Raw genomic sequence first — 24,996 nt, forward strand, 5'->3', positions numbered from 1 at the left:
TCATATGATTAATGATCAATGCTCCAATCTATTCAGTCTCAAGGGTATTTATTGATATGTAAATGCCTAACGCAAGGCATGCATTTCTGAGTTGAACATCTTATCTAGAAGTTTGGCTCAGTCAGTAAGACTGTGCATTTTGCTGGGTACTGTGAGAATAAAAATAAAAATATGATCTATACATGTAGGGAACACAATGAGGGGCAGTCAAAGAAAGGAAAGATCAGTGTACTCTGACCTAGTCCCAGAAAGCCCCATGGAAGTGAAACTGAGCAGGACCCTGTGGGGCTTCTGGGCACAAAAGCCTTTCTGTGTGCCCCACTCCTTGTTTGTAGGGAATAGACTCCAGCCTCTATGACCTTCCCTGAGTCCCAAAGGACAGATTCAAACAGTTGTCAATCAGGGAAGGGAGGGTATGCAGAGACAAGGGAGGAACGGCCAAGAAACAATAATGCAGCCTTGGCGCAGGGTTGTGGTTCTGCCTCAAGGGATACACATTAACAATATCTTTTGAGCTCTTTATAGAACTAAAACCCAACAAGTGGCAGATGTCAGCATTCTTCATACCAGAGAAGACCACCTGAGGCCAGATTAAAGGAGCCAGAGAAGCCTATCAAGAGATCACCTGAAATGAGATTAAAAGAGTGCAAGGGGCTTCCCTGGTGGCGCAGTGGTTGAGAATCTGCCTGCTAATGCAGGGGACACGGGTTCGAGCCCTGGTCTGGGAGGATCCCACATGCCGTGGAGCAACTAGGCCCGTGAGGCACAACTACTGAGCCTGCGCGTCTGGAGCCTGTGCTCCGCAACAAGAGAGGCCGCGATAGTGAGAGGCCCGCGCACCGCGATGAAGAGTGGCCCCCGCTCGCCGCAACTAGAGAAAGCCCTTGCACAGAAACAAAGCCCCAACACAGCAAAAATAAATAAATTAATTAATAAACTCTTACCACCAACATCTTCTAAAAAAAAACAACAACAAAGAGTGCAGGCCCTGCACACACGCTAATCTTATCAGCAACACCACCCTTGAACTATTGCTATAAAACTCCTCACCAAATCCTCCTGGGGTGGGAAACAGTTTTTCAGGGCAGGAGCCCACTGTGTCCCCCTTTGCCTGGCAAAGCAATAAAGCTATTCTTTTCTACTTCACCCAAAATTCTGCCTCTGAGATTTGATTTGGCACCAGTATACAGAGGCCAAGCTTTTGATGTCAGAAGCAGCAGGATTTGGGCAAAACACTGCAAGGTATATATGGATGTGAGAGGCCGTGGAAGGCATAACGGAAAGCAGTGGCGGCTAAGCAAAGAGGGAAATTGGCAAAATCTGGGATGATGAGGAGAGCTTCCTGTTTGGAGCAGAGGACTCATGTTTGGAAAAAGAAAATAAGTTCTGTAGTTAGGGCAGCAGTATTGGAGACTATCCTGAACACTGGTGATGGAAGAGTGACAGGACAGAAGCATGTTTTTAGAGAAATTAATCTAGGGTGGTTTGCAAAGGTCTAAGGAACACTTCCTTTGGGTTATTACTCCTTCTTTACTTCAATTATGCTGGCTGGTGGTAGGTGCTAAATTGTGTATCCCACCTCTCTGCCAAAGGAGCGAGTACATAACTCTGGCCATGCCAATCATATTATGCCATTCCCCGGACACGTGACTGGCCAATCAGAAACCTTTCCCACATTTTCCTATGGAGTTGCTTATAGAGCTCTGTGGCCATGGTTTCACTCTCACGACGACAGCTGACCTGAAAATAGAGTCTCCTCTTAAGGAGAGAGTTCTGTGGGCATTTGAGTTTCCAGCTCCATGTATCTCTGAGTCAAGTTTCATCTAAGCCCTCCCTGTTTTGATTAGAAGAACCAATTTTCCTTCTTTTTTGCTTAAGCTAGTTTCTCTCACTTAGAATTCAAAACAGATCTGACTGACACAAGGGAAAAAAGTAAAAATATGATCCTTAGATATTTTGACAAAAATTTAGGGAGAAAGCTGGTTTCGGAGAGGAAGAGAATGATTTTATTTTTGAAATGCTGATTTTGTTAGTGGCAGGGCGTACATATGGAAATATTCAATGATACCAGTTTGAAATTTATTTTCATAAAATGTAATTATGATAGGTAACACTTATAGGCTATTTCTATATGCCCAACACTATCCTTTATTCTTTACCTGCATTAACTCACTCTCAACATCCTACTTTACAGTCGAAAAAACTGTGACACAGAAAGATGTTATAACTCTGCAAGGTGAACCAATTAATTAGTTTTGGAGCCCAGGTATAAAGCCAGGTAGCTTGACTCCAGACATAATCTTGAATTAAGTGTTAGAAATATTGATATGTAACCTTTATATGTTTAAAATATCTGTGTGTATGCACACATGTTTACTGGGGTGTTTGGGTAAATATTGGTTAAGGATTCATAATCTTGTTTTAAAATTGATGGTTATGGGAGACACAATCTTTTCATTTCTGCATGATTATACAGTGTACCCAGATCTATGCAATGAATATTGGTCACTTATTGACTATTATCTCTAAGAATAATGACATGGGGATCTTAGATGTCAATGGATAAGAAATATCATTAAATGGAATCCGTCCCTGATTTTCTGTCATTTTCCAGCTTGTTCACTTTGTTATTTACATTTTCTTGTTTACATTTTCTATCTTGTTTACATTTTCTATGTGATTCTTTGTTCTGCACCTGCCTCAAAACGAAAGCTGTACCTATTTTTGCATTTGCATACATTAACTTGTTTTGGATTTCTGCCCAAACAGGTTCTGCAACACATCAGCCCTATGGTATATCACCCACCTTTGTGTACTTGCTATGTGACGTGGAATGGGACATTTTCAGTTGTCCTAGAATTGGTGGCTATAGTCCCTGCTGGAAAGAAGTGGTGCTGGTCACCCCACATTCTAAAGAGAGCTGCCAATAATTAGGGTTGAACACATTGCTCAGGTTGGAGAGCTGGACCTGCTCCCCTCTGCAGTCCTTTCGAAAACTATATGAAGAGATGAACTGGAGGAGGCAGGAAGAAAAGAATGTCCTGTCTGGACTGTAGCAAGGGAGGAGAGGAAGGTGGTTCTCTCAGCCACATCCCTCACCAAGCAACACGGGTTATGAGTGTTCCAAGAGAATCAGGCACCTCAGTCCCTAGTCGGTATGTACTGATCTGTCTGCTTCCACTGGGAAAGCTGAACCCTGCAAGAAAACCTTCTACTCAGAGCCCCTGTTATGGGGTGCCCCCAAATTCATATGTTGAAAGGTTAACCCTTATAGGGATCGTATTAGGAGGTGAGGCCTCTGGCAGGTAGTTAAATGATGAAGGTGGAGTCCTCATGATGGGATTAGTGCCCTTATAAGAAGAGACAGGAGAAGGCCTGCTTTCTCCCTCTCTGCTCTCTCTCTCCACCATGTGAGGATACAATGTAAAGATGGCCGTCTTGCTGTTGAACGTTTGCTGTTGAAGCCACCCACTCTATGGTGTTTTGTTATAGTAGCCCAAGTTGACTAGGACAGTCCCACATCAGCCGATGCCACCAGCAACCACCAAACTGAGCTGAAATAGGACCTGAGATGTCTGCTCTTGATGTAGAGCTGGTCAGTACCCTAGGAATGGCTTTGCACACCCCTACCCTCACCTTTATTCCTCCTTCCTCCAATCATATTCTTGGGATTAATGGATTGACAAATTGAATAAACATTTCTAGAAATGTTTTCTACATGTTAGGTACCGTTCTACATGATTTACAAGTACTAACTCATTTAACCTGCATAATAACCCTAATGAGGTAGATACTCTTTTACAAACGAGGAAGCCAAGTCACAGAGAGGTTAAGGTATTTGTTCCAAGTCACACAGCTAGGAAGTGGCAGAATCAGACTGAAACAGGCAGTCTGGCTCCAGAGTTGCTATTGTTAACTTCTAAGCTCCACTACCTCCACCACCACTCACGTCCTCACCCCCAGGCCCGCGTGCTCACACACCCTCCAAAGCCTGGTATGAGAAGGGGCCAAGACCCTGCCCCACTCAAAGCCCCCCGAGACACAAGCCTGGCTGGCACTGGAGGAAAGGAAAGCAATGAGCTTTAAATCAGGTCCAAGAAAGGCAGGAATTTTAAACCGGCCTATCTGGATTTGTAGTAAGCAAAGACAAGCATAAAACTATGAATTTCCCAAATGGAGCTAAGGCATAGAAATTTGACAAAGTCCAGTCAAAAGCAGGGAATGTAGGGAAAAATAAAACTGCGTCATATTTGTACCTTCTGAGTTCAGACGGCTACAACATCAGTCACATATTGAAATAGCCACTGTGCTGATCACTTACTCCTGGCTCTTAGTCCTACCTTGCTGAAATACAGAGATGATCCAGAAGAGATGACTCCACACCCTTCTTCTGGTTTTACAATTTCTCCCCCAATAACTTCTTGCCAGTCAGACTCCCAAGCATTTGGGTTCTCAAAGTCCGACATGATCGTGGAAGGAAGGGCAGCTTCTGGGTGGCACTCAGTGCCTTGGTATCCCTGGTCACACCTACAAGAGAGGAGGGCCGAGTGAACAAGTGACGGACTCCTGTGTGAATGCCACAGCCATCTGACCTGCAACACTTCCTATATCTCACTTTTGTTCGGGTATTGGCATCTGTACTAGACTTTTCTCTACAGTGTAATCTTTGAATATGGTGGTAGCAACCTTCAGTTTTGCACAAGGGGGAAAAAAGGGATAGAATCCATTCTTAAAACAAATAGTGCTGTAACAGTAGAGATGAGGCATCAAGTAGTAATGAAGGATACAGGCGTGTGTGCACATGCATGATGGGGGGAGGGGAAGGATCGTGAGATCTTCCCGTAGGCTTAAAAGGTCACATATAAATGTTTGTCTGCTCACCCAACATTTAATTGTGGCCGTGTTTTATAGTTCCTCTTTCTGATTAGATTATGTCTCTTTTAGAGTCTTTAAGTATTCAAGTGTGTTCCTATCTCATCCTCATTAGCAATAATCACCATCTCCCACCGTACACAACCTTGAGCTTCTGGTGAAGTGCTGTAGGAAAGCGTGTAGCAGCTGTTTGACTAGAGCTTTAAGACTATCAAGGGAAGGAAGGGGGAAACAACAGCAAGGCTCTGTTAACTAACAAAGAGGACTTTGGGGCTAATTGATAAACTCTGAAATTTAAACCCAGGAGGTTACATTTTAAGGTTTACAATCTATGGCTTTATACTTACTGAAATACAACAATATCTTTTACATCTAGAATAAAGACAGAAAGGAGGATCGTTTTCCTTTGGCGATCTCATTATTTATCAGGTGATTCCTATAACTGATGACAGCTGCTGTGGTATGGCTATAAACACACATCCAGAAAAGCAGAGTCAACCAGGCCTCCTGACGCACGTACCTGCACACGCCGTGGTCGCAGGAGCCGTGCCCACTGCACATGTTTGGGCACTGCTGCCCAATGTAAATGCTGTCTAACGCCCACTCGTCTTGGGCAGTGTAATAGCTCTGACTCCAGCGGAAGCGGGTGGCGCTGGACCTAGAAACAAGGCACAGTAACAAAAACAGTATTTTAACTGACATGGGACCGTATAGACAAGGAACGGTGGAGCTCAAAATCCTTCAGAGAACGAACTCTCTGGAACTTGAATTTAGCTGCTAATCATCCACCGTGAAGGAAAGCCTATTTTGTATATACCTCGATCTTAATTTATTTGAGACTACATTTAATTAATAAATTTGTATTTTAAAGAAAAACACAATATCAGATTTATGTTGTTGTTGCACAGGGATTTGACGCGCGGAAAAGAAAGGAAGTAAAACGATATCTTTTAAAAATAAAAATTTGTAAGAAACTGTCTCTTTCACAGATGAAAATGCACAGTGTTTAACTTAGAGTAAGGCAGTTTCTTAAAATAAACGTATCAGTAGTTATTGGAAGACTTCCAGTTAGCTCTCAATGCAAAACAAAAGTTTTGTTTGGAGGTACGGTTTTGGGGTTGAGGGGATGGGCTACAATGTACTATTTTACAAGTAAGAACATCTGGGTGCTAAATCCTGCTTCTTATTTCTGAAACATTAACTTGCTTAGGTTTCACGGACAAGCTGATGTTAAGTGGAGATAAAAACTTTAAAACAGTCCATTACACATAGAGAAACACTTGGGACCCTGATTCATCTAAACTACATATAAAGTCTAAAGAAGAGGATGTTTTGAGAGCAATGCCAGGAAGGTTTTCATTCACTGACTACCATAAAAAAATTCTTTTAAAATCACATCATACTTTTCACCTCTAGGAACTTTCAGGGATCCATGATTAGTTCTTTCTGGTCAAAGCGCAAAAAAAAAAAAAAAAAGAAAAAGAATTTGCAGAATTAACGCGCATGCTCAGTTCCATTAATTAAACCCTCCCCAAGTACACTATCTACAGATACACTTGATCTTAATGGCTCTGAATGATCCATTAAAGTCTACTGCATCAATTACCCACATATTGAATACTCCCTAAGTACATAACAGGCTGTTAAAATCCAGACTAAGCCTTTACTGTTTATTTTACTAACGATCTGTGGCTAATAGGTTGCATTTTTATTCCTAGTAGGATGATTCCAGGATTCACTGAGGTGCATCCACTAGACACAGGTTAGCGGGATATCAGTGTTCTTCATGGTACATACAATGAGACAGATGCACCTCTTCTATGGTAATAGTTTATATTTATAATCTAACAGCCATCACAATTTTCACAGTCCCATTAAGAAATGTTTTTTAGAAAAGTCTACTATAAAAGTAAGTACATTATCTTAGAGCCCCACAGAAAACAAATAAATTAAGACGCATGCACCACTGTCATTTAAAGGAGAGATGACTATATTTCTTTTAAGATTGATTACAATCTGAGTCAAGTCTAGGGTCACACATATCTAGACGGTGAACTCCTTTGGGGACAGGGATATGTTTTTGTCTCAGTAGTCTGCACAGGAACAGAATAAAGTAAGTGTACAAAAACAGTCTGCTAAAAAACGAGCCGATGAGTGGAGGGACAAGGCCAGGAAAGGGCAGCCTGTTTCTGACTTCTGCAGGTAACAGTGTGAAGAAAGTGCTAGGAGTCAGGCGACCGGTCCCCCAGGACCCTGGCTCTGTAATTTATCAGCTGTGTGATCTTTACTGGACAATTTAAGACTTCAGGGGCTTCTAGTTCCTCACCTCTCAAATAAATAGATTGGGCAATCTGATTTCTAAGATCCCTTCCAGCTCAAAAGTGTAATGATTGCTCTGGTGGTTTGTTGACCGAGGTGATAGTTTATTTTCTTTAGAGTCACATGCTTACATGAAACCCATGGCATACATTATTTTGAAGTTTCAAACATTAAAATGGGGTTGGAGGGTTTCAGAACCTGACCTAGATTTCTCAATTTATGCTTCTAAACAGTCACATGTAAACACTCTCCAAATTCTTTTTATAAGTAAATTAATCCTTACATGTACCTATGAACTCTTGAAAAGATATTTCCTTAAGATAAAAAGCTTAAAAAGTGAATTATTCCATTTAAAGTGACAATCCACAGTTTCATGTACTGATGTTAATTAACAGAAAAGAAAGCAAAAGAGGTTGAATATTGGCTTCGTTTTTAGTGAGAAAAAAAAATTTTTTTTTTTTTCTCTCTCTACCTGGTTATGCCTGACAACACAAGGTGTGATCTCACTGATTTGCAGCTGCATCACTGCTAAATATCGCCCTCAATACAAATATTTAATTTGCCAATTTTCTCTTTCTCTCTCTCCCTTTCTCTTTCTCCCTGCCTCTGCCTCTCTCTCAAAACTAAGTATTCTTAGGAGGAAAATCTTGTGTACTTTGGATTGAGTCTGGAAATAGCACTACTGCTGTGTGGATCATGAAATGAAGTTGACCTACATTTAAAATTCAAACTATGGATTCTCAAAGGCAACATAACTTGACAGTCTTTTCTTTATTTGATTTTTTTCCTCTTATCAACTTCTAGACTGAAATAAAATACCATTGAGTCATCTCTCGATAGTTAGGTAACTGAGGAATCAAGGTAAATGAAGTCCGGCTAAATTGTATTTTCTACCTTCAGAGTGACTATAATTACATTTACCCAAATATCCTGAAACTCATTCAGTCATCAGGTGTTGATTTGTTCATGAAGTCAGCAACTGACAGCCGTTTGGGTCTCATTAGGCCCTGTTCTTATGTAAATGTCTCTCACAAAAACAAAATTAATTTTCATTGGGTAACAAATGTTCAGTTCATATACAAAATAATTTCTCTGAGCAGGTGTATACATGTTCAGTATTCCACTCTAAGTTGTCCTATCTAGCATTATCTTCTAAAGTTAACAGATCTTTGGCAGTGCAGACCAAATTTGCTCGTCTACGTTCAATTTATAGTTGCATATGCTGGACAATCAAAACAGCAGAAGAAAGATTCACCAAAAGGAATATTGCTTCACACTAAATTGTACTTCCTTGCCCCAATGCTTGGGAAAAACAGGCAATCTGCAAAAGTTTGAAATGCATATAATAAAGTTATCAAGAATGCCAAAGAGAATAAATGTACTTTATCTTTATAGCAGAGCTTTAAAGCATTACAGATCCGAAAACAATGATAATAACCAGTTGAACACTATTTTTTTGAAATACTATAGCAATAATGTTTAGTTTACGTATTAGTCAGTAGAAATGTTAAAATAAATATCCTATTGGGTGGTTTGTTTTTAAGAAATATTTTTACTTTCTTTACCCAGGGCTTTGAGGGAAATCTGGAAAAGCAGAATTCAATTATTTACCTACATGTACTTAAAGGCAAATTGTCAGAGGAATGATCTAGTAGATTTTTTTTTCAGTTTGTAAAAAGAGATGGTTTGTAATAAAACATCTCTTTAGTTCATCAAGGCACATTGAATTGAAATTTATTTAATTTCCCAACATTTAATGAGCACCTCTACAACATGACAGGCTCTGTTTAAAACTAAAGAGTTTAAGGATCAATATATTTCCTCTCAAGTGCTGAATAAATATTGACAAGAACGAGACCTTTTCTTACTATACTAAAACTTTCAACCTAGTGGTACTATCTTTTTTTTTTTTTTCTTTTTCTTTTTTTGCGGTACGCGGGCCTCTCACCGCTGTGGCCTCTCCCGTTGAGGAGCACAGGCTCTGGACGCGCAGGCCCAGCGGCCATGGCTCATGGGCCCAGCCGCTCTGCAGCATGTGGGATCCTCCAGGACCAGGGCACGAACCCGTGTCCCCGCATCAGCAGGCAGACTCTCAACTACTGCGCTACTAGGGAAGCCCTATCTTTTAAGCTAAGAAAATAATAATGCTACATACAATCTCAGTGTAAAATAACCTGCAAAGGCTATTTCGATAAAGGACGATACTTTTTGGATATTGCCTAAACTATATTAATTAAGAATTATAATTTAAAACTTTTCTGGGAACAAAAGGACATCTCTAAAATACACTATCAGTATTATCTTGTCATCATAATTTTGAAATTGTACCCCACATGTCAATGAATAAAAATCAGTGTTTTTTAAATAATGAGGGTAATATACTTAATGGCAAAATAATGGGGGCAAATTAAATAAGAAGCTCAGTAGATTTGCACCAAGTATGACCAGTATTTCAATTGTTTGATGTGTCGCTTTTTATAATCTTGATAGATATGCTTAGAATATCATTGAAATTAAATAAAAATCTTGATTATATTCCCAGCAGTAGATATAAAAAAGTAGGATGTTAGAAAAAGTAGCAACTTGTTATACAAAGCATTAATAGAGTATCCAGGAAATGGCTCACAGTTGGATATAAAAAAATCTGTGGAAATCAAATTTCAAGCATTTTGTTCCAACCGACATAATGATGAATCCTTAAAAATAATCAAGGAGACATTCTTCTATAATGTAGTAATTCAATCTTCAACTAAAGGAGGTATAATAATAATTCTAGGTAGTTATCTAACCAATTGTTTTTTTGTACAGCCTAACTTACATAAAATAGTCTGAGAAGGGTTGATTTAGTAATTTTTTTTACAAAAGGGGTCTTGGAAGGCAGATACCACAGAAAAATATAATTTTTGTCTCTTTTATGCTTTTTCTGCTACACAAATCACAGAATCTTAGAATTCCAGAACTGCCAGGGACCTTTTAAGATTGTCTAGTTCAACCTCTTCATCATACACATAAGGAGTCACGTTTGAAGAGGTTAAATGGCTAAAGCATGTAGTCAATCAGTAGAGAGATACTGAGAACTCAGCCCTTCTAATTTCTAGTCAAAGGTTCTTTCCTGGGCAAGCTCGTCCTATCCCAGGGTTTAAACAGGACTCATACTATTTAACTTTTCAACACAAACCTCTTTTCTGAGCTCCAGATTCATAAGTCCAATTGGCTTCTTGACACTTCTGCTCGAGTAGATAAGTATCTCAAACTTCACATTACAAAACCTAAGAAGCACTATGTCTCTTAATTCTCTGCCCTAAATCCACTCCTCCAATCCCTCCCATCTCAGTCAGTGGTATTACCATCCAACAATGTTCCCAGGCCCAGACTTTAGAAACTGCTTTTGATTCTTCCATTTCTACCTCAGCCCCAATCTGGTCCATCAACAAGCCCTATTTGATTAAAATACATTTCATAAAAGATGTCTCTTTCCACGTTGTTACTATCATACTCCAAGCCACCTAAACATCTAATACCTGGACCTCCCCGCTCCCCGCTGGAACTGGTCTCCCTGTCTTCACTCTTTATCCTACAATCTATTCCTCACACAGGCCTCAGTCTAACATGAAACAATGTAACATTTGGGGAAAATGTGCTTTTCTCTTTCATATTATCAAATGTTTAACTTTCTCCCTAGTTACTGAGGCTTCTGCTTCCTGGGGGATGATTTCCATTGTTACTGAAAGAATGTGAATGGAGAAAAAGAGTGTATATTAAGTTTTTAAAAGAAAAAGAAGGGCATTGAACCAAGAAAACAGCCTTGCAATCCAAACTGTCTTGACATAAGAGTTTTTAGATTCCTGTATCATTCTCTCTCTCTTTTTTTTTTTTTTTTGCGTTACGTGGGCCTCTCACTGCTGTGGCCTCTCCCGTTCTGGAGCACAGGCTCCGGACGCGCAGGCTCAGCAGCTATGGCTCACGGGCCCAGCTGCTACGCGGCATGTGAGATCTTCCTGGACCGGGGCACGAACCCGTGTTCCCTGCATCGGCAGGCGGATTCTCAACCACTGCGCCACCAGGGAAGCCCTGTATCATTCTCTTTTATATGTCAAACAAAGGAACCGGATCATTGAATTTTCCCAAAAAAAGAAAAGTTGAGGCAAAAGGGAGATGAGAAAAAGCCAGGACAGTTTGGAAACCAAACTTTCATTGGCTCTATTTTTCAAATAGTCTAGAAGTAAAAGAAAGATCTTTTGATGCTGAAAAAAAAGAATGCGTCTTGCCACCTTGTGCTTAATTCTTCTTCATATTCATCATGCTAAAAGAGATAGAAAAGTTAAAGTGACAGCCATATCTGAAGATGTCATCTCTCACCAAGTTTTCTGGGGAAGAAGCACTATGACTCTTTTCCACTGTGTGAACTCACTGGCATGGTAAATACTTGCTGATGTAAATTCCTGACAACTCGGCATACTTGGAAGGCATTCCTAAAAGAGAATCATGCAAAAATTCAACTCAGCTTCTGTTTCCTCCAGGGCAATATGTTTACTCTCTCAACTCAAGTGAAAAAGACCTTGGAGAAATCTAATGTTACAATCTCAACCATTTGCAACATGAATGCAATCTATAAATTGTCCTTCTGTGAAGCTAAGATATTTGGGAAATAATTTAAACGAGATCCCACAGTGGAATTAAATGTCTTCCAATTCTCACATGGAAAAACAGAAAATGGATTAGGATCCATTTTTTGGCCTGTTAGCATAACATTGGCATTTGGTAAAATTATCCTATTCACTATGTATTTATGCATTTATTGCAATATCAGACCACCAGTATGTATATATAAAGAAGTTCATTTTATTCCAAGAAACTGGAATTATGTATTTCTTTTTTAAAACAAGAGATACCATACTCTTAATATGATCTACCTGCAGGTGAAGAGACTTAGAAAAGAACAGATGAAGACATGCTATAGAGAAAGAAGAAAGAGACATTTATAGAAAAAGAGAGCTAGAGAAAATAATGTCGAAAACACCATCCCAGTATAACTAGTCCTGAAGTTATTCCCTTTTTTAAAAATTTTCAACTGCCCTTTAGTATCTGATAATGCAGAATGTGGCATCCTTGTAATCCACTGCTGACTTGATGTCAATTCTGTTACAAATAACATTGTTCCTTTTCAACTGAAACTAAACTTTTAGAATTGCAATTCTTTGCTTCCTGTGTTAAAACGTGAAGGCTACCTAACACAAACTTTAGAAAAAATAGACTTACCTCTTGTACGAGGTGCCAGGTGAGGCCATGGTTGGTTGAATACTCTAGTTTCACCTGGTTGTCCATGTGTGGAGTGTATTTCTGGCCACAGCCCATCACCAAGCTGAACTGAATCATGTAGGATGCTCCTATCTGCATTGATTGTGTTTCCACATAGCGCATACTTGAGGCAAGTTTAGAATCTCCTGTAAAACTGAAAGACAGAGGTGGAAATCAGAAAATTAAAAACAGCAATATATTAGGGAAAAATTAAGCTCTTCGTTTCATATCATACATCAAAATAGTTTCATTTTACTTATTTAAACCTTGTCAAGCTCTAGAATGGATTTTAGTTCATCTAAAAAAGGCAATTTGAAGGCTTCCCTGGTAGCACAGTGGTTAAGAATCCGCCTGCCAATGTAGGAGACATGGTTCGAGCCCTGGTCGGGGAGGACCCCACATGCTGCGGAGCAACTAAGCCCGTGCGCCACAACTACTTAGCCTGCCCTCTAGGGCCCACGAGCCACAACTACTGAGCCCACGCACGCCTAAAGTCCGTGCTCCGCAACAAGAGAAGCCACTGCAATGAGAAGCCCACGCACCATGACGAAGAGTAGCCCCGGCTCACCTCAACTAGAGGAAGCCTGCGTGCAGCAACGAAGACCCAATGCAGCCAAAAATAAATAAATAAATTTATTTAAAAACAAAATCTTAAAAAAGGCAATTTGAAACAATCTGCCTATCAAGGAAGCAATATTTTCTTTTAAGTTAATACCTACAGTTGTCAAATATATTTGAAAATGGGTACTCACTCATATACTGCTCATGAGTATAAACCCTTTGACTCATTTCTTGGAACCTATCCTAAGGAAATAGTCCTAAATTAAAAAATAATTTTATAAAATACGATGAATATTGCAGGTTTACTCACAGTAGTAATTGGCAACAATTTAAATGTCAAACTATAGGGAAAATGGAATGCTTTAGTAAATTGGTATAGTCACGATAGATTGTTCATATTTCAAATATTAATGAAGGTTATATAATCAAATTAACGTGTATGTGAAAAAGTAAGTTTTAAAAAAATCCACAAAATGATGAATGAAGGAAATTCACCAGAATGTTTGCAGGGGCTGTGTTTGATGGTAGGAAATGGGACAATTTAAAACTTCTCATTTTTCTTATTTTCCAAATAGTCTTTAATGCTCAGCCATTAAATACTGAAAACATGATAATGCAGTTCTAATGGTTGTACCTCAACTCAAAAATTCCCATGTTTTACTCGTCTCAATTGAGTACTACGGATTATAAACTGCTTGAAGGCCCGCACAATTACTTTTTCAGAGAAAAGTGCTCAAGGAATTTATAACCTACCAGAGGAGATTAAAATATGGACATGTTTCACTGTAGTTAATATGGGTCAATGTAAATATTCCCAGGGCCAACCACACTGGGGTTTGTCTGCCACAGTACTTGGTACTGCCATTCTGAAGCAGGTCAAGTACCACTGTTCAATGGTAAGGGGGCTTAGCTGACAAAGGAGATAATGCAATACTCCATGAAATCTTTGAGGCACTTAATATTTTTTCTTAATTCCCCTTTGCTGAATCAGCAAAATAAGAAGCTACTACTCTGATTTGCTTCTTGCAGAGTTTAAGATGTTACTATTATTTTTATTTTAATTGTAATTTTTTTTTTTTTTTTTTTTTTTTTTGTGGTACGCGGGCCTCTCACTGTTGTGGTCTTTCCCGTTGCGGAGCACAAGGTCCGGACGCGCAGGGTCAGCGGCCATGGCTCACGGGCCTAGCCGCTCCGCGGCATGTGGAATCTTCCCGGACCGGGGCACGAACCCATGTTCCCTGCATCGGCAGGCGGACTCTCAACCACTGTGCCACCAGGGAAGCCCTAAGATGTTATTTAAAGATGGAATTTTGCTTATATGGAAGATCATCATGGGTTTGGGCTCAAGGCTATAAAATTTAAGAAGCTTTTTCCACACAATGACTAATTACTGTTTAACTAAGTTTTAAACACTTGAACAACAAATAGAGTAATAAAATGTAAGAGCCCTAATCTCTGCTTTAGTGTACTATTCATAAATGAAGGGAAAAGTCTTATTTAGTACTGCTAGGCTTACAAATCCAGTGCTACAACTTGTTTGTTGCTCTTATAAAGATGCCCACCAGTTGCTGAGTTAGGCCTATATCCTAAGACAGTGCTAAGCACAATACGCATATTACAATACATCCTTACAATTAACTCTATGAAGTAGGAACAATTACCTCTAGTTAACAAATAAGGAAATGGGGATAGTAAATGGTACAGACTCAATGAGAAATCAGCTTTGCCTGACTCCAAAACCTCTCAACCAATACACTATCTCTTTGTCCTTCTATTACTCTAAGATGGAGAAGAAAAAACACTGTCGTTTTTTGTTTTTTAACACTGTAGTTTTGAATAATTTTCAGTTATACTTAATTTAAAAAGCATTAACTTTCTGTTACTATGCAATGATGCTCCGATGTTAGAGATGTAAAACCATGACTGCTGCTATGTGTTAGGGCATACAGGATATGATCTAGAAAATATGAAGCCGTAGGATGCATTTTTTAGCAATATTGCAAAATAAATCAACATAGAGCAAAAATAATAGTAAGCTATATAGGCACAAACTCATCTATATCAATTCCAGAGTCTTCAAAACAGGCAAAAAAATCCCAAATGCTTCTCTCTGTGAGAAATGAATGCCGCTTTTTGCTTCAAGGGGTTATATGCTTTATGAGAAAGGCAATCAGAGGCAGCCAACTAGGGTTGATTTAACTTTTTACTTTAAAGGCACATATTCCCTGGGCATCTGGTAAAAAAACCACAGAGTGCATGGAAGCACATGGGCTGAACGGTCTACAGGCCACACAGAGGCACTAAAACTTTCTCACTCGTGTCATGTACATTGTCTCTCCACTCCAGCATTTCTGAAATAATTTAAGATTATTTTCACAATCAGCTCCTTTTAAATGCCTCCCTTCTGAGATGGTTTAGTGTCCTGGCAATTCTACACAGATTCAGAAAGAAGTGCTACGTTTTGTAAATAGTGCCTGCACCCAAATTTTGCATAGTAACAAATTAACCATGAACTTGGTTGGAAAGAGGAAGCATTCAAACCTGAGAAGTGTGTGCTCTGTGAGCTACTCTGATGATAACGGCTTTTAAAGGTGCCAAGACACCAAGAAAGAAACAAGACAAAAAGTATAAAAGGACAAGTTAAGAGGCTAAATGCGGACAGTTAAACAGTGACAATAAAATTCTTATTTAGCATGAATGTTTGTTCCACTGGTAGTTGTGGGCAGATATTGTTGGGTAGGCTGATCAGCTGCCATCCACAGCCCCTCTCTTCCCCAGTCACCTTGTAGTGATTGGTCTGGGGGTTGCCCAAGTCCATCATAAGTCTCACCAATGAGACGTAAGTGGAAGATGCTAGGTAGGTATACTCACTCAGCTTTAATATAAGTTTTTAAAAAAGAGACAGATGGAGTTGGCTGGCATGTCCTTTTGCCTGTTGCTCCTACTGTTTTCCTTCCTCCCTAACGGGGCAGCAGTCAGCCTATGAACAAAAATATTCAGTTGGAGCTCTCTTTGCTGAGATGGTGGAGTAGAAGGATGAAGAGAACATGGGTCCCTGACGGCCTTGTTAAGCTGCTTACCAGCCCTGGATTGCCAGTCCTAGGACTGCTTGTCACAAATGACAAATAAGCCTCTTCACTTTTGCTTATGCCATGGTCAGTCTTTTCTGGTTGTTTTTGTTACAACCTAGAGCTGAATGCATTTCTTTCTTTTTTTTTTTTTTTTTTTTGCGGTACGCGGGCCTCTCACTGTTGTGGCCTCTCCCGTTCTGGAGCACAGGCTCCGGATGCACAGGCCCAGCGGCCATGGCTCACGGGCCCAGCCACTCTGCGGCATGTGGGATCTTCCTGGACCGGGGCACGAACCCGTGTCCCCTGCATCGGCAGGAGGACTCTCAACCACTGCACCACCAGGGAAGCCCTGAATGCATTTCTGATACACCTGCCATACTTCATGGTATTGCAGGATACCTCTCCTGATGTCTTAATCTGAAGCAAAATAACCCAAGAAGATCACAGATATCTGTGCCTTAAAATCTTTTTCTTTTTTTTGTGCCTTAAAATCTTGACCATTCATAGAACAAGTTCACTCGAATGTTTATGATTTATTCAAGACTGGCTGAAAGCCAAGTGATATTAGGTCTGACGTTTTCCTCCTGAATACTCTGATGTTCATACACAGATGGAATTTTAGGGGAGAGAACTTGAAAGCCTGAAATCCTTTAATTTACAAAACTGCTCCTCTTTGCTGCTTGTCTAAGTCAAGATACATTTATAAAGGCAAAACTGAAACTGAACTTCTCTGTTGCAATCATAGAAACAGAAAAAAATTGTCCACGTCAGCATTTTGGGGAGAAATTCCGGAGAGAGAATGCCTTGGGAATCAGAGGCTCAGTTCTATTCATGTTGATTTGCAAGAGTGCCTCAAAAATAAAGGAACAATAAAAAAAGTCCTGCATCTAACTACAAGATTTAATGAGAGAATAGGGATAACACTTTCCATTAGGACAGGCTTACCTCCCTGTGCCTTTTCATTTCCACCCCTAAAAAGGCTAGTAGGCTCTCTGTTATGACACTGGTAAGTGGACGACACCATAATGTGACTAAGCCTCCTTAGTCGTATCTTAGTCCAGAGTATAGGTCCTTCGCCTCCCCCTTCCTTGCTTAATCTCCGGTGCTGCTGAGGATCTATTGTCCTGACCAGGCTGGAAGCCTCTCTGCAGGGAGAGGTCACATCTTGTTCACCACTACATCCCTCACAGCACTCAGAGCCTTGTGCACCTCAAGAAGCACCTGGTGTTAGCGCACGACATCGTGGTTTTCTAACAGCTGGATTATTTCATTTGACCTCTGAGTCAAGACCATTTGGGAGATACCAGGGATCCTCAACATTGTATTACAGAGAAGGAAACCTGGGAGGTTGAGCTGTTGGCCTCCAGGGTCACACAGTTACTAAAAAGCTAGAAACCAGGTCTTCTGATTTCTACTTTGATGTCCTTTCCACTATGTCATGCCTACCAAAGGCATGTAAAGAATGTTAAATAAAATGAGCACATGAGTGGGGTGTCTTGATGGGAGAGAAGGCAAGTTTTCCAAAACCACAGTTACTTAAATGCTGCAATGAACACAGACAAGGTTTTGGGGTTATCCTCACTTAAAGAAATTGCTTTCTGTGTTTCCCTAGAGCCTCATTCCCATCTCCAGAAAAAAGGCTCTTTTATATGAAAGGCAGATACATCTAACTAAACAGGAGAATACTCAGGCCACCAAGTTCTTTAAAAGCAAATTCATGTAAAACAGCCAAATCACCTAGCGACTGAGCCATTTTTGACAATTGATCCATCTCTTTCAGAATAGTTTGGTAAGTAAACAATGTGGCTGTAGTGTCACTACCCATGGGCCACAAGAGAAGACAACGCACCAATATTTACATTTCTTAGAAACCTAAGCAGTATTCTATCATTTTCAAGAACCCCATGGAATAGAACAGCTCTGCAGAACTCATTTTCAGAGAAGTAGAAGACCAACACAAAGCTGTTTTTAGTCTGATACTATTCGGAAGTTATATTAATTTGCAGAAGGACATGTGAATGAATTTAAGCCTCTCCATCATCCTTTTTTGGGGGGGGGTTGTTCTTGTAATCATCAAAAAATGTTTACTAGAGTTGACAGAAAAACTTGCTGATACTGTGGAATTAAAGGTGGCATTTAAACTCATTTGTTATTTCTATAATATTATGTCTCAAAACAGAAATAACCATGATTTTAGTGGATTATATAAGTTTTACACTTATTGGAAAAAAAATCTGACATTATAGAAGCATTTTTTTCAAAAATAAAAACTCACAATTCTACCTAGAGATGACCACTGCTAACATTTTAGTGTAAGTACTTCCAAACTTTCTTATGTTTACACACACACACTAACTTTTCTTTCTTTTAAAAAAATCATAAAATTGTAATAGTTCTGTTTTTTTCTTTCTAAAAACTGTTTCATTGCTGTCTTTCCAGATCGAAAAATATGGTAAGACACTGTCATTTTTCATGAATAAAGCCAATCTCCAATTATGGACATCTTTGGAGGTTGTTTCCAGTTTTCACTGTTATAAACAATGCTTCTATAATATGTATCCTTGTATATCTTTGTGTACTTGTCCAATTATTTTCTTAGGATAAATTCCTAGAAGCAGACTTACTTGGTCAAAGCAAAATTTAAAAGTTAGCACTTATTGCTAAGTTGCCCTTCAAAAAGGTTGTACAAAGTTACACTTACCAAAAAATATTAACAACAACGGACGGAGCTGCTGATTCTCACCACATATCAACACTGAACATGCACAATATTTTTCATTTCAGCTACTCTATGCAGTCTTTTAATCCACATTTATTTGATTACTAGAGAAGTTAACATGCTATTTATGTTAACTATTCATTGCCTATTTGTAGTTTTTTGGGGTTGCCTTTTCATGTACTTTGCCCATTTTTACAGTTGGCATTTATCTTTTCCTAACTTATTTGTACAAGTTCTTCACATATTTGGGAGAAACAGTCTGTCACATACGTTGCAAATAGCCCCTTGCTCCCAATTTCTTGTCATGTTTTGTTTTCAGGGAGGTCACCCTCCCTGTTCACAAAAACAAGTTTAAAAATGTCAAGTGCTGGAATATGTGACCTTAATGGGCCCTGCTTTTGGTGTCATGTTTTATTGGTATCTATTAAGTCAGCCTCAGAGCCTAGTTCATAATCATTTTTTGCAAATGTCTAATGGACACATGAAAGGGATTTGTATTTTTTATTTGTAGGGTACAATTTTTTTTCTTTATCAATTAAACCACCCTTGTTATTTACCTCTCATACATTTCTCCAGGTCCTCACCTATTTTTTGTTTGCTTCACCCATCAAGGACTAAAACAAAATATTGACATCACATTCTGGATTACGGTTGTTGTAATTTTCCCTCTGTGATTCTAACGGGTTTTGCGTTATGCTCACCATTCTGTGGTATTCAGGGTGTGGAGGCCCCTGACTTTTCATATTCCTGTGGACATCTATCCCTCATGGCATTGCCTGTGTTACTGGTCTCTAGCCCCAGCTTTAGCCTTGAAGAGTTTAGTGGGGCCAGGTGCGAGGGTCCACCCAACATTTTTTTTTTTTAACATCTTTATTGGAGTATAAATATTTAAAATGTTGTTAGTTTCTGCTGTTTAACAAAGAAAATCAGCTGTATGTATACATATATCCCCATATCCCCTCCCTCTTGCGTCTCCCTCCCACCCTCCGTATCACACCCCTCTAGGTGGGCACAAAGCACCGAGCTGACCTCCCTGTGCTATGCGGCTACTTCCCACTAGCTATCTATTTTACATTTGGTAGTGGATATATGTCAATGCTACTCGCTCACTTCATCCCAGCTTACCCTTCCCCCTCCCCGTGTCCTCAAGTCCATTCTCTACATCTGTGTCTTTATTCCTGTCCTGCCCCTATGTTCTCCAGAACCATTTTTTTTTTTTTTTTTAGATTCCATATATATGTGTTAGCATACGGTATTTGCTTTTCTCTTTCTGACTTACTTCACTCTGTATGACAGTCTCTAGGTCCATCCACCTCACTACAAATAACTCATTTTCGTTTCTTTTTATGGCTAACATTCCATTGTATATATGTGCCACATCTTCTTTATCCATTCATCTGTTGATGGACACTTAGGTTGCTTCCATGTCCTGGTTATTGTAAATAGAGCTGCAATGAACATTGTGGTACATGACTCTTTTTGAATTATCGTTTTCTCAGGGTATATGCCCAGTAGTGGGATTGCTGGGTCGTATGGTAGTTCTATTTTTAGTTTTCTAAGGAACCTCCATACTATTTTCCATAGTGGCTGTATCAATTTACATTCCCACCAACAGTGCAAGAGGCTTCCCTTTTCTCCACACCCTCTCCAGCATTTACTGTTTGTAGATTTTTTGGTTATGGCCATTCTGACTGGTGTGACGTGATACCTCATGGTAGTTTTGATTTGCATTTCTCTAATTAGTGACGTAGAGCATCCCTTCATGTGTTTGTTGGCAATCTGTATATCTTCTTTGGAGAAACGTCTATTTAGGTCTTTTGCCCATTTTTGGATTGGGTTATTTGTTTTTTTGATACTGAGCTGCATGAGCTGCTTGTAAATTTTGGAAATTAATCCTTTGTCAGTTGCTTCATTTGCAAATATTTTCTCCCATTCTGAGGGTTGTCTTTTCATCTTGTTTATGGGCTCCTTTGCTGTGCAAAAGCTTTTAAGATTCATTAGGTCCCATTTGTTTATTTTTGGTTGTATTTCATTTCTCTCGGAGGTGGGTCAAAAAAGATCTTGCTGTGATTTATGTCATAGAGTGTTCTGCCTATGTTTTCCTCTAAGAGTTTTACAGTGATTGGCCTTACATTTAGTTCTTTAATCCATTTTGAGTTTATTTCTTTGTATGGTACTAAGGAGTGTTCTAATTTCATTCTTTTACATGTAGTTGTCCAGTTTTCCCAGCACCGCTTATTGAAGAGGCTGTCTTTTCTCCGTTGTATATTCTTGCCTCCTTTATCAAAAATAAGGTGACCATAGGTGCATGGGTTTATCTCTGGGCTTTCTGTCCTGTTCCATTGATCTATATTTCTGTTTTTGTGCCAGTACCATACTGCCTTGATTACTGTAGCTTTGCAGTATAGTCTGAAGCCAGGGAGCCTGATTCCTCCAGCTCCGTTTTTCTTTCTCAAGATTGCTTTGGCTATTTGGGGTATTTTGGGATTCCATACAAATTGTGAAATTTTTTGTTCTAGTTCTGTGAAAAATGCCATTGGTAGTTTGATAGGGATTGCACTGAATCTGTAGATTACTTTGGGTAGTATAGTCATTTTCACATTGTTGACTCTTCCAATCCAAGAACATGGTATATCTCTCCATCTGTTTGTATCATCTTTAATTTCTTTCATCAGTGTATTATAGTTTTCTGCATACAGGTCTTTTGTCTCCTTAGGTAGGTTTATTCCTAGGTATTTTATTCTTTTTGTTGCAATGGTAAATGGGAGTGTTTCCTTCATTTCTTTTTCAGATTTTTCATCATTAGTGTATAGGAATGCAAGAGAGTTCTGTGCATTAATTTTGTATCCTGCTACTTCACAAGACTCATTGATTAGCTCTAGTAGTTTTCTGGTAGCATCTTTAGGATTCTCTATGTATAGTATCAAGTCATCTGCAAACAGTGACAGCTTAACTTCTTGCCTGATTTGTATTCCATTTATTTCTTTTTCTTCCCTGACTGCTGTGGCTAAAACTTCCAAAACTATGTTGAATAATCGTGGTGAGAGTGGACAACCTTGTCTGTTCCTGATCTTAGAGGAAATGGTTTCAGTTTTTCACCACTGAGAACGATGTTGGCTGTGGGTTTGTCATATTTGGCCTTTATTATGTTGAGGTAAGTTCCCTCTATACTTACTTTCTTGAGGGTTTTTATCATAAAACGGTGTTGAATTTTGTCAAAAGCTTTTTCTGCATCTATTGAGAGGATAATATGTTTTTTCTCCTTCAATTTGTATATGGTTTATTATATTGATTGATTTGTGGATATTGAAGAATCCTTGCATTCCTGGAATAAACCCCACTTGATCATGGTGTATGATCCTTTTAATGCGCTGTTGGATTCTGTTTGCTAGTATTTTGTTGAGGATTTTTGCATCTATGTTCATCAGTGATATTGCCCTGTAGTTTTCTTTCTTTGTGACATCTTTGTCTGGTTTTGGTATCAGGGTGATGGTGGCCTTGTAGAGTGAGTTTGGGAGCATTTCTCCCTCTGCTATGTTTTAGAAGAGTTTGAGAAGGATAGGTGTTAGCTCTTCTCTAAATATTTGATAGAATTCACCTGTGAAGCCATCTGGTCCTGGGCTTTTGTTTGTTGGCAGATTTTAAATTACAGTCTCAATTTCAGTGCTTGTGATTTGTCTGTTTATATTTTCTATTTCTTCCTGGTTCAGTCTTGGCAGGTTGTGCTTTTCTAAGAATTTGTCCAGGTTGTCCAATTTATTGGCATAGAGTTGCTTGTAGTAATCTCTCATGATCCTTTGTATTTCTGCAGTGTCAGTTGTTACTTCTTTTTCATGTCTAATTCTATTGATTTGAGGGTTCTCAAAGACTCAAGAAAAATCTTGATGAGTCTGGCTAATGGTTTATCCATTTTGTTTATCTTCCCAAAGAACCAGCTTTTAGTTTTATTGATCTTTGCTATTTCCTTCATTTCTTTTTCATTTATTTCTGATTTGATGCTTATGATTTCTTTCCTACTTCTAACTTTGGGGTTTTTGCTCTTCTTTCTCTAACTGCTTAGGTGTAAGGTTAGGTTGTTTATTTGAGATGTTTCTTGTTTCTTGAGGTAGGATTGTATTGCTATCAACTTCCCTCTTAGAACTGCTTTTGCTGCATCCCATAGGTTTTGGGCCATCGTGTTTTCTTGTCATTTGTTTCTAGGTATTTTCTGATTTCCTCTTTGATATCTTCAGTGATTTCTTGGTTATTTAGTAGCATGTTGTTTAGCCTCCATGTGTTTGTATTTTTTACAGACTTTTTCCTGTAATTGATATCTAGTCTCATAGTGTTGTCATCAGAAAAGATACTTGATACAATTTCAATTTTCTTAAATTTACCAAGGTTTGATTTGTGACCCAATATACGATCTATCCTGGAGAATGTTTCATGAGCACTTAAGAAGAAAGTGGGATGGAATGTTTTATAAATATCAATTAAGTCCACCTTGTTTAATGTATCATTTAAAGCTTGTGTTTCCTTATTTATTTTCATTTTGGATGATCTGTCCATTGGTGAAAGTGGGGTGTTAAAGGCCCCTACTATTACTGTGTTACTGTCAATTTCCCCTTTTATGGCTGTTAGCATTTGCCTTATGTATTGAGGTGCTCCTATACTGGGTGCCTAAATATTTACAATTGTTATATCTTCTTCTTGGATTGATCCCATGATCATTATGCAGTGTCCTTCTTTGTCTCTTGTAATAGTCTTTATTTTAAAGTCTATTTTGTCTGATATGAAAGTTGCTACTCCAGCTTTCTTTTGATTTCCATTTGCATGGAATACCTTTTTCCATCCCCTCACTTTCAGTCTGTATGTGTCCCTAGGTCTGAAGTGGGTCTCTTGTAGACAGCATATATACGGGTCTTGTTTTTGTATCCATTCAGCCAATCTATGTCTTTTGGTGGGAGCATTTAATCCATTTACATTTAAGGTAATTATTGATATGTATGTTCCTATTACCATTTTCACTGTTTTGGGTTTGTCATTGTAGGTCTTTTCTTTCTCTTGTCTTTCCTGTCTACAGAAGTTCCTTTAGCATTTATTGTAAAGCTGGTTTGCTGGTGCTGAATTCTCTTAACTTTTGCTTGTCTGTAAAGGTTTTAATTTCTCCATCAAATCTGAATGAGATCCTTGCTAGATAGAGTAATCTTGGTTGTAGGTTTTTCCCTTTCACCACTATAAATATGTCCTGCCACTCCCTTCTGGCCTGCAGAGTTTCTGCTGAAAGATCAGCTGTTAACCTTATGGGGATTCCCTTGTATGTTATTTGTTGCTTTTCTCTTGCTGCTTTTAATATTTTTTGTTTGTTTTCAATTTTTGATAGTTTGATTAATATGTGTCTTGGCGTGTTTCTCCTTGGATTTTCCTGTATAGGACTCTCTACGCTTCCTGGACTTGCTTGACTATTTCTATCCCCATGTTAGGGAAGTTTTCAACTATAATGTCTTCAAATATTTTCTCAGAGCCTTTCTTTTTCTCTTTTTCTTCTTGGACCCCTATAATTTGAGTATCTTGGTGCATTTAGTGTTGTCACAGATGTCTCTGAGACTGTCCTCAATTCTTTTCATTCTTTTTTCTTTATGCTGCTCTGTGGTAGTTATTTCCACTATTTATCTTCCAGTTCACTTATCTGTTCTTCTGCCTCAGTTATTCTGCTACTGATTTCATTTTTAATTTCATTTATTGTGTTGTTCATCGTAGTTTGTTTGCTCATTAGTTCTTCTAGGTCCTTGTTAAACGTTTCTTGTATTTTCTCCATTCTATTTCCAAGATTTTGGATCATCTTTACTCTCATTTCTCTGAATTCTTTTTCAGGTAGACTGCTTACTCCCTCTTCATTTGTTTGGTCTGGTGGGGTTTTTAACTTGCCTCTTCATCTGCTGTGTGTTTCTCTGTCTTCTCATTTGTTTAACTTACTGTGTTTGGGGTCTCCTTTTCCCAGGTTGCAGGTTCGTAGTTCCCGTTGTGTTTGGTGTCTGCCCCCAGTGGATAAGTCTGCTTCAGTGGCTTGTGTAGGCTTCCTGGTGGAGGGGACTGGTGCCTGTACTGTGGTGGGTGGGGCTGGATCTTGTCTTTCTCGTGGGCAGGGCCATGTCTGGTGGTGTGTTTTGGGGTGTC

At 39.1% G+C, this 24,996-nt stretch overlaps 1 protein-coding gene across 1 annotated transcript in view; it reads right to left on the bottom strand.

Moving 5' to 3' along the window:
• RELN (reelin) overlaps positions 1–24,996 on the bottom strand; it is a 517,734-nt gene that overhangs the window by 114,333 nt on the left and 378,405 nt on the right. The window contains exons 21-24 of the mRNA XM_027123841.1: positions 12,451–12,643; positions 11,551–11,663; positions 5,393–5,530; positions 4,341–4,527 (exon numbers count right to left, since the gene is read on the bottom strand). Of these exons, the coding sequence (XP_026979642.1) occupies positions 4,341–4,527; positions 5,393–5,530; positions 11,551–11,663; positions 12,451–12,643 (631 nt within the window). The remainder of the gene's footprint in view (positions 1–4,340; positions 4,528–5,392; positions 5,531–11,550; positions 11,664–12,450; positions 12,644–24,996) is intronic.

Source organism: Aethalodelphis obliquidens, unplaced genomic scaffold (genome assembly GCF_003676395.1).
Source record: "Aethalodelphis obliquidens isolate GAN/ISIS:26980383/991018 unplaced genomic scaffold, ASM367639v1 scaffold27, whole genome shotgun sequence".
Classification (NCBI taxonomy): Eukaryota; Metazoa; Chordata; class Mammalia; order Artiodactyla; family Delphinidae; genus Aethalodelphis; species Aethalodelphis obliquidens.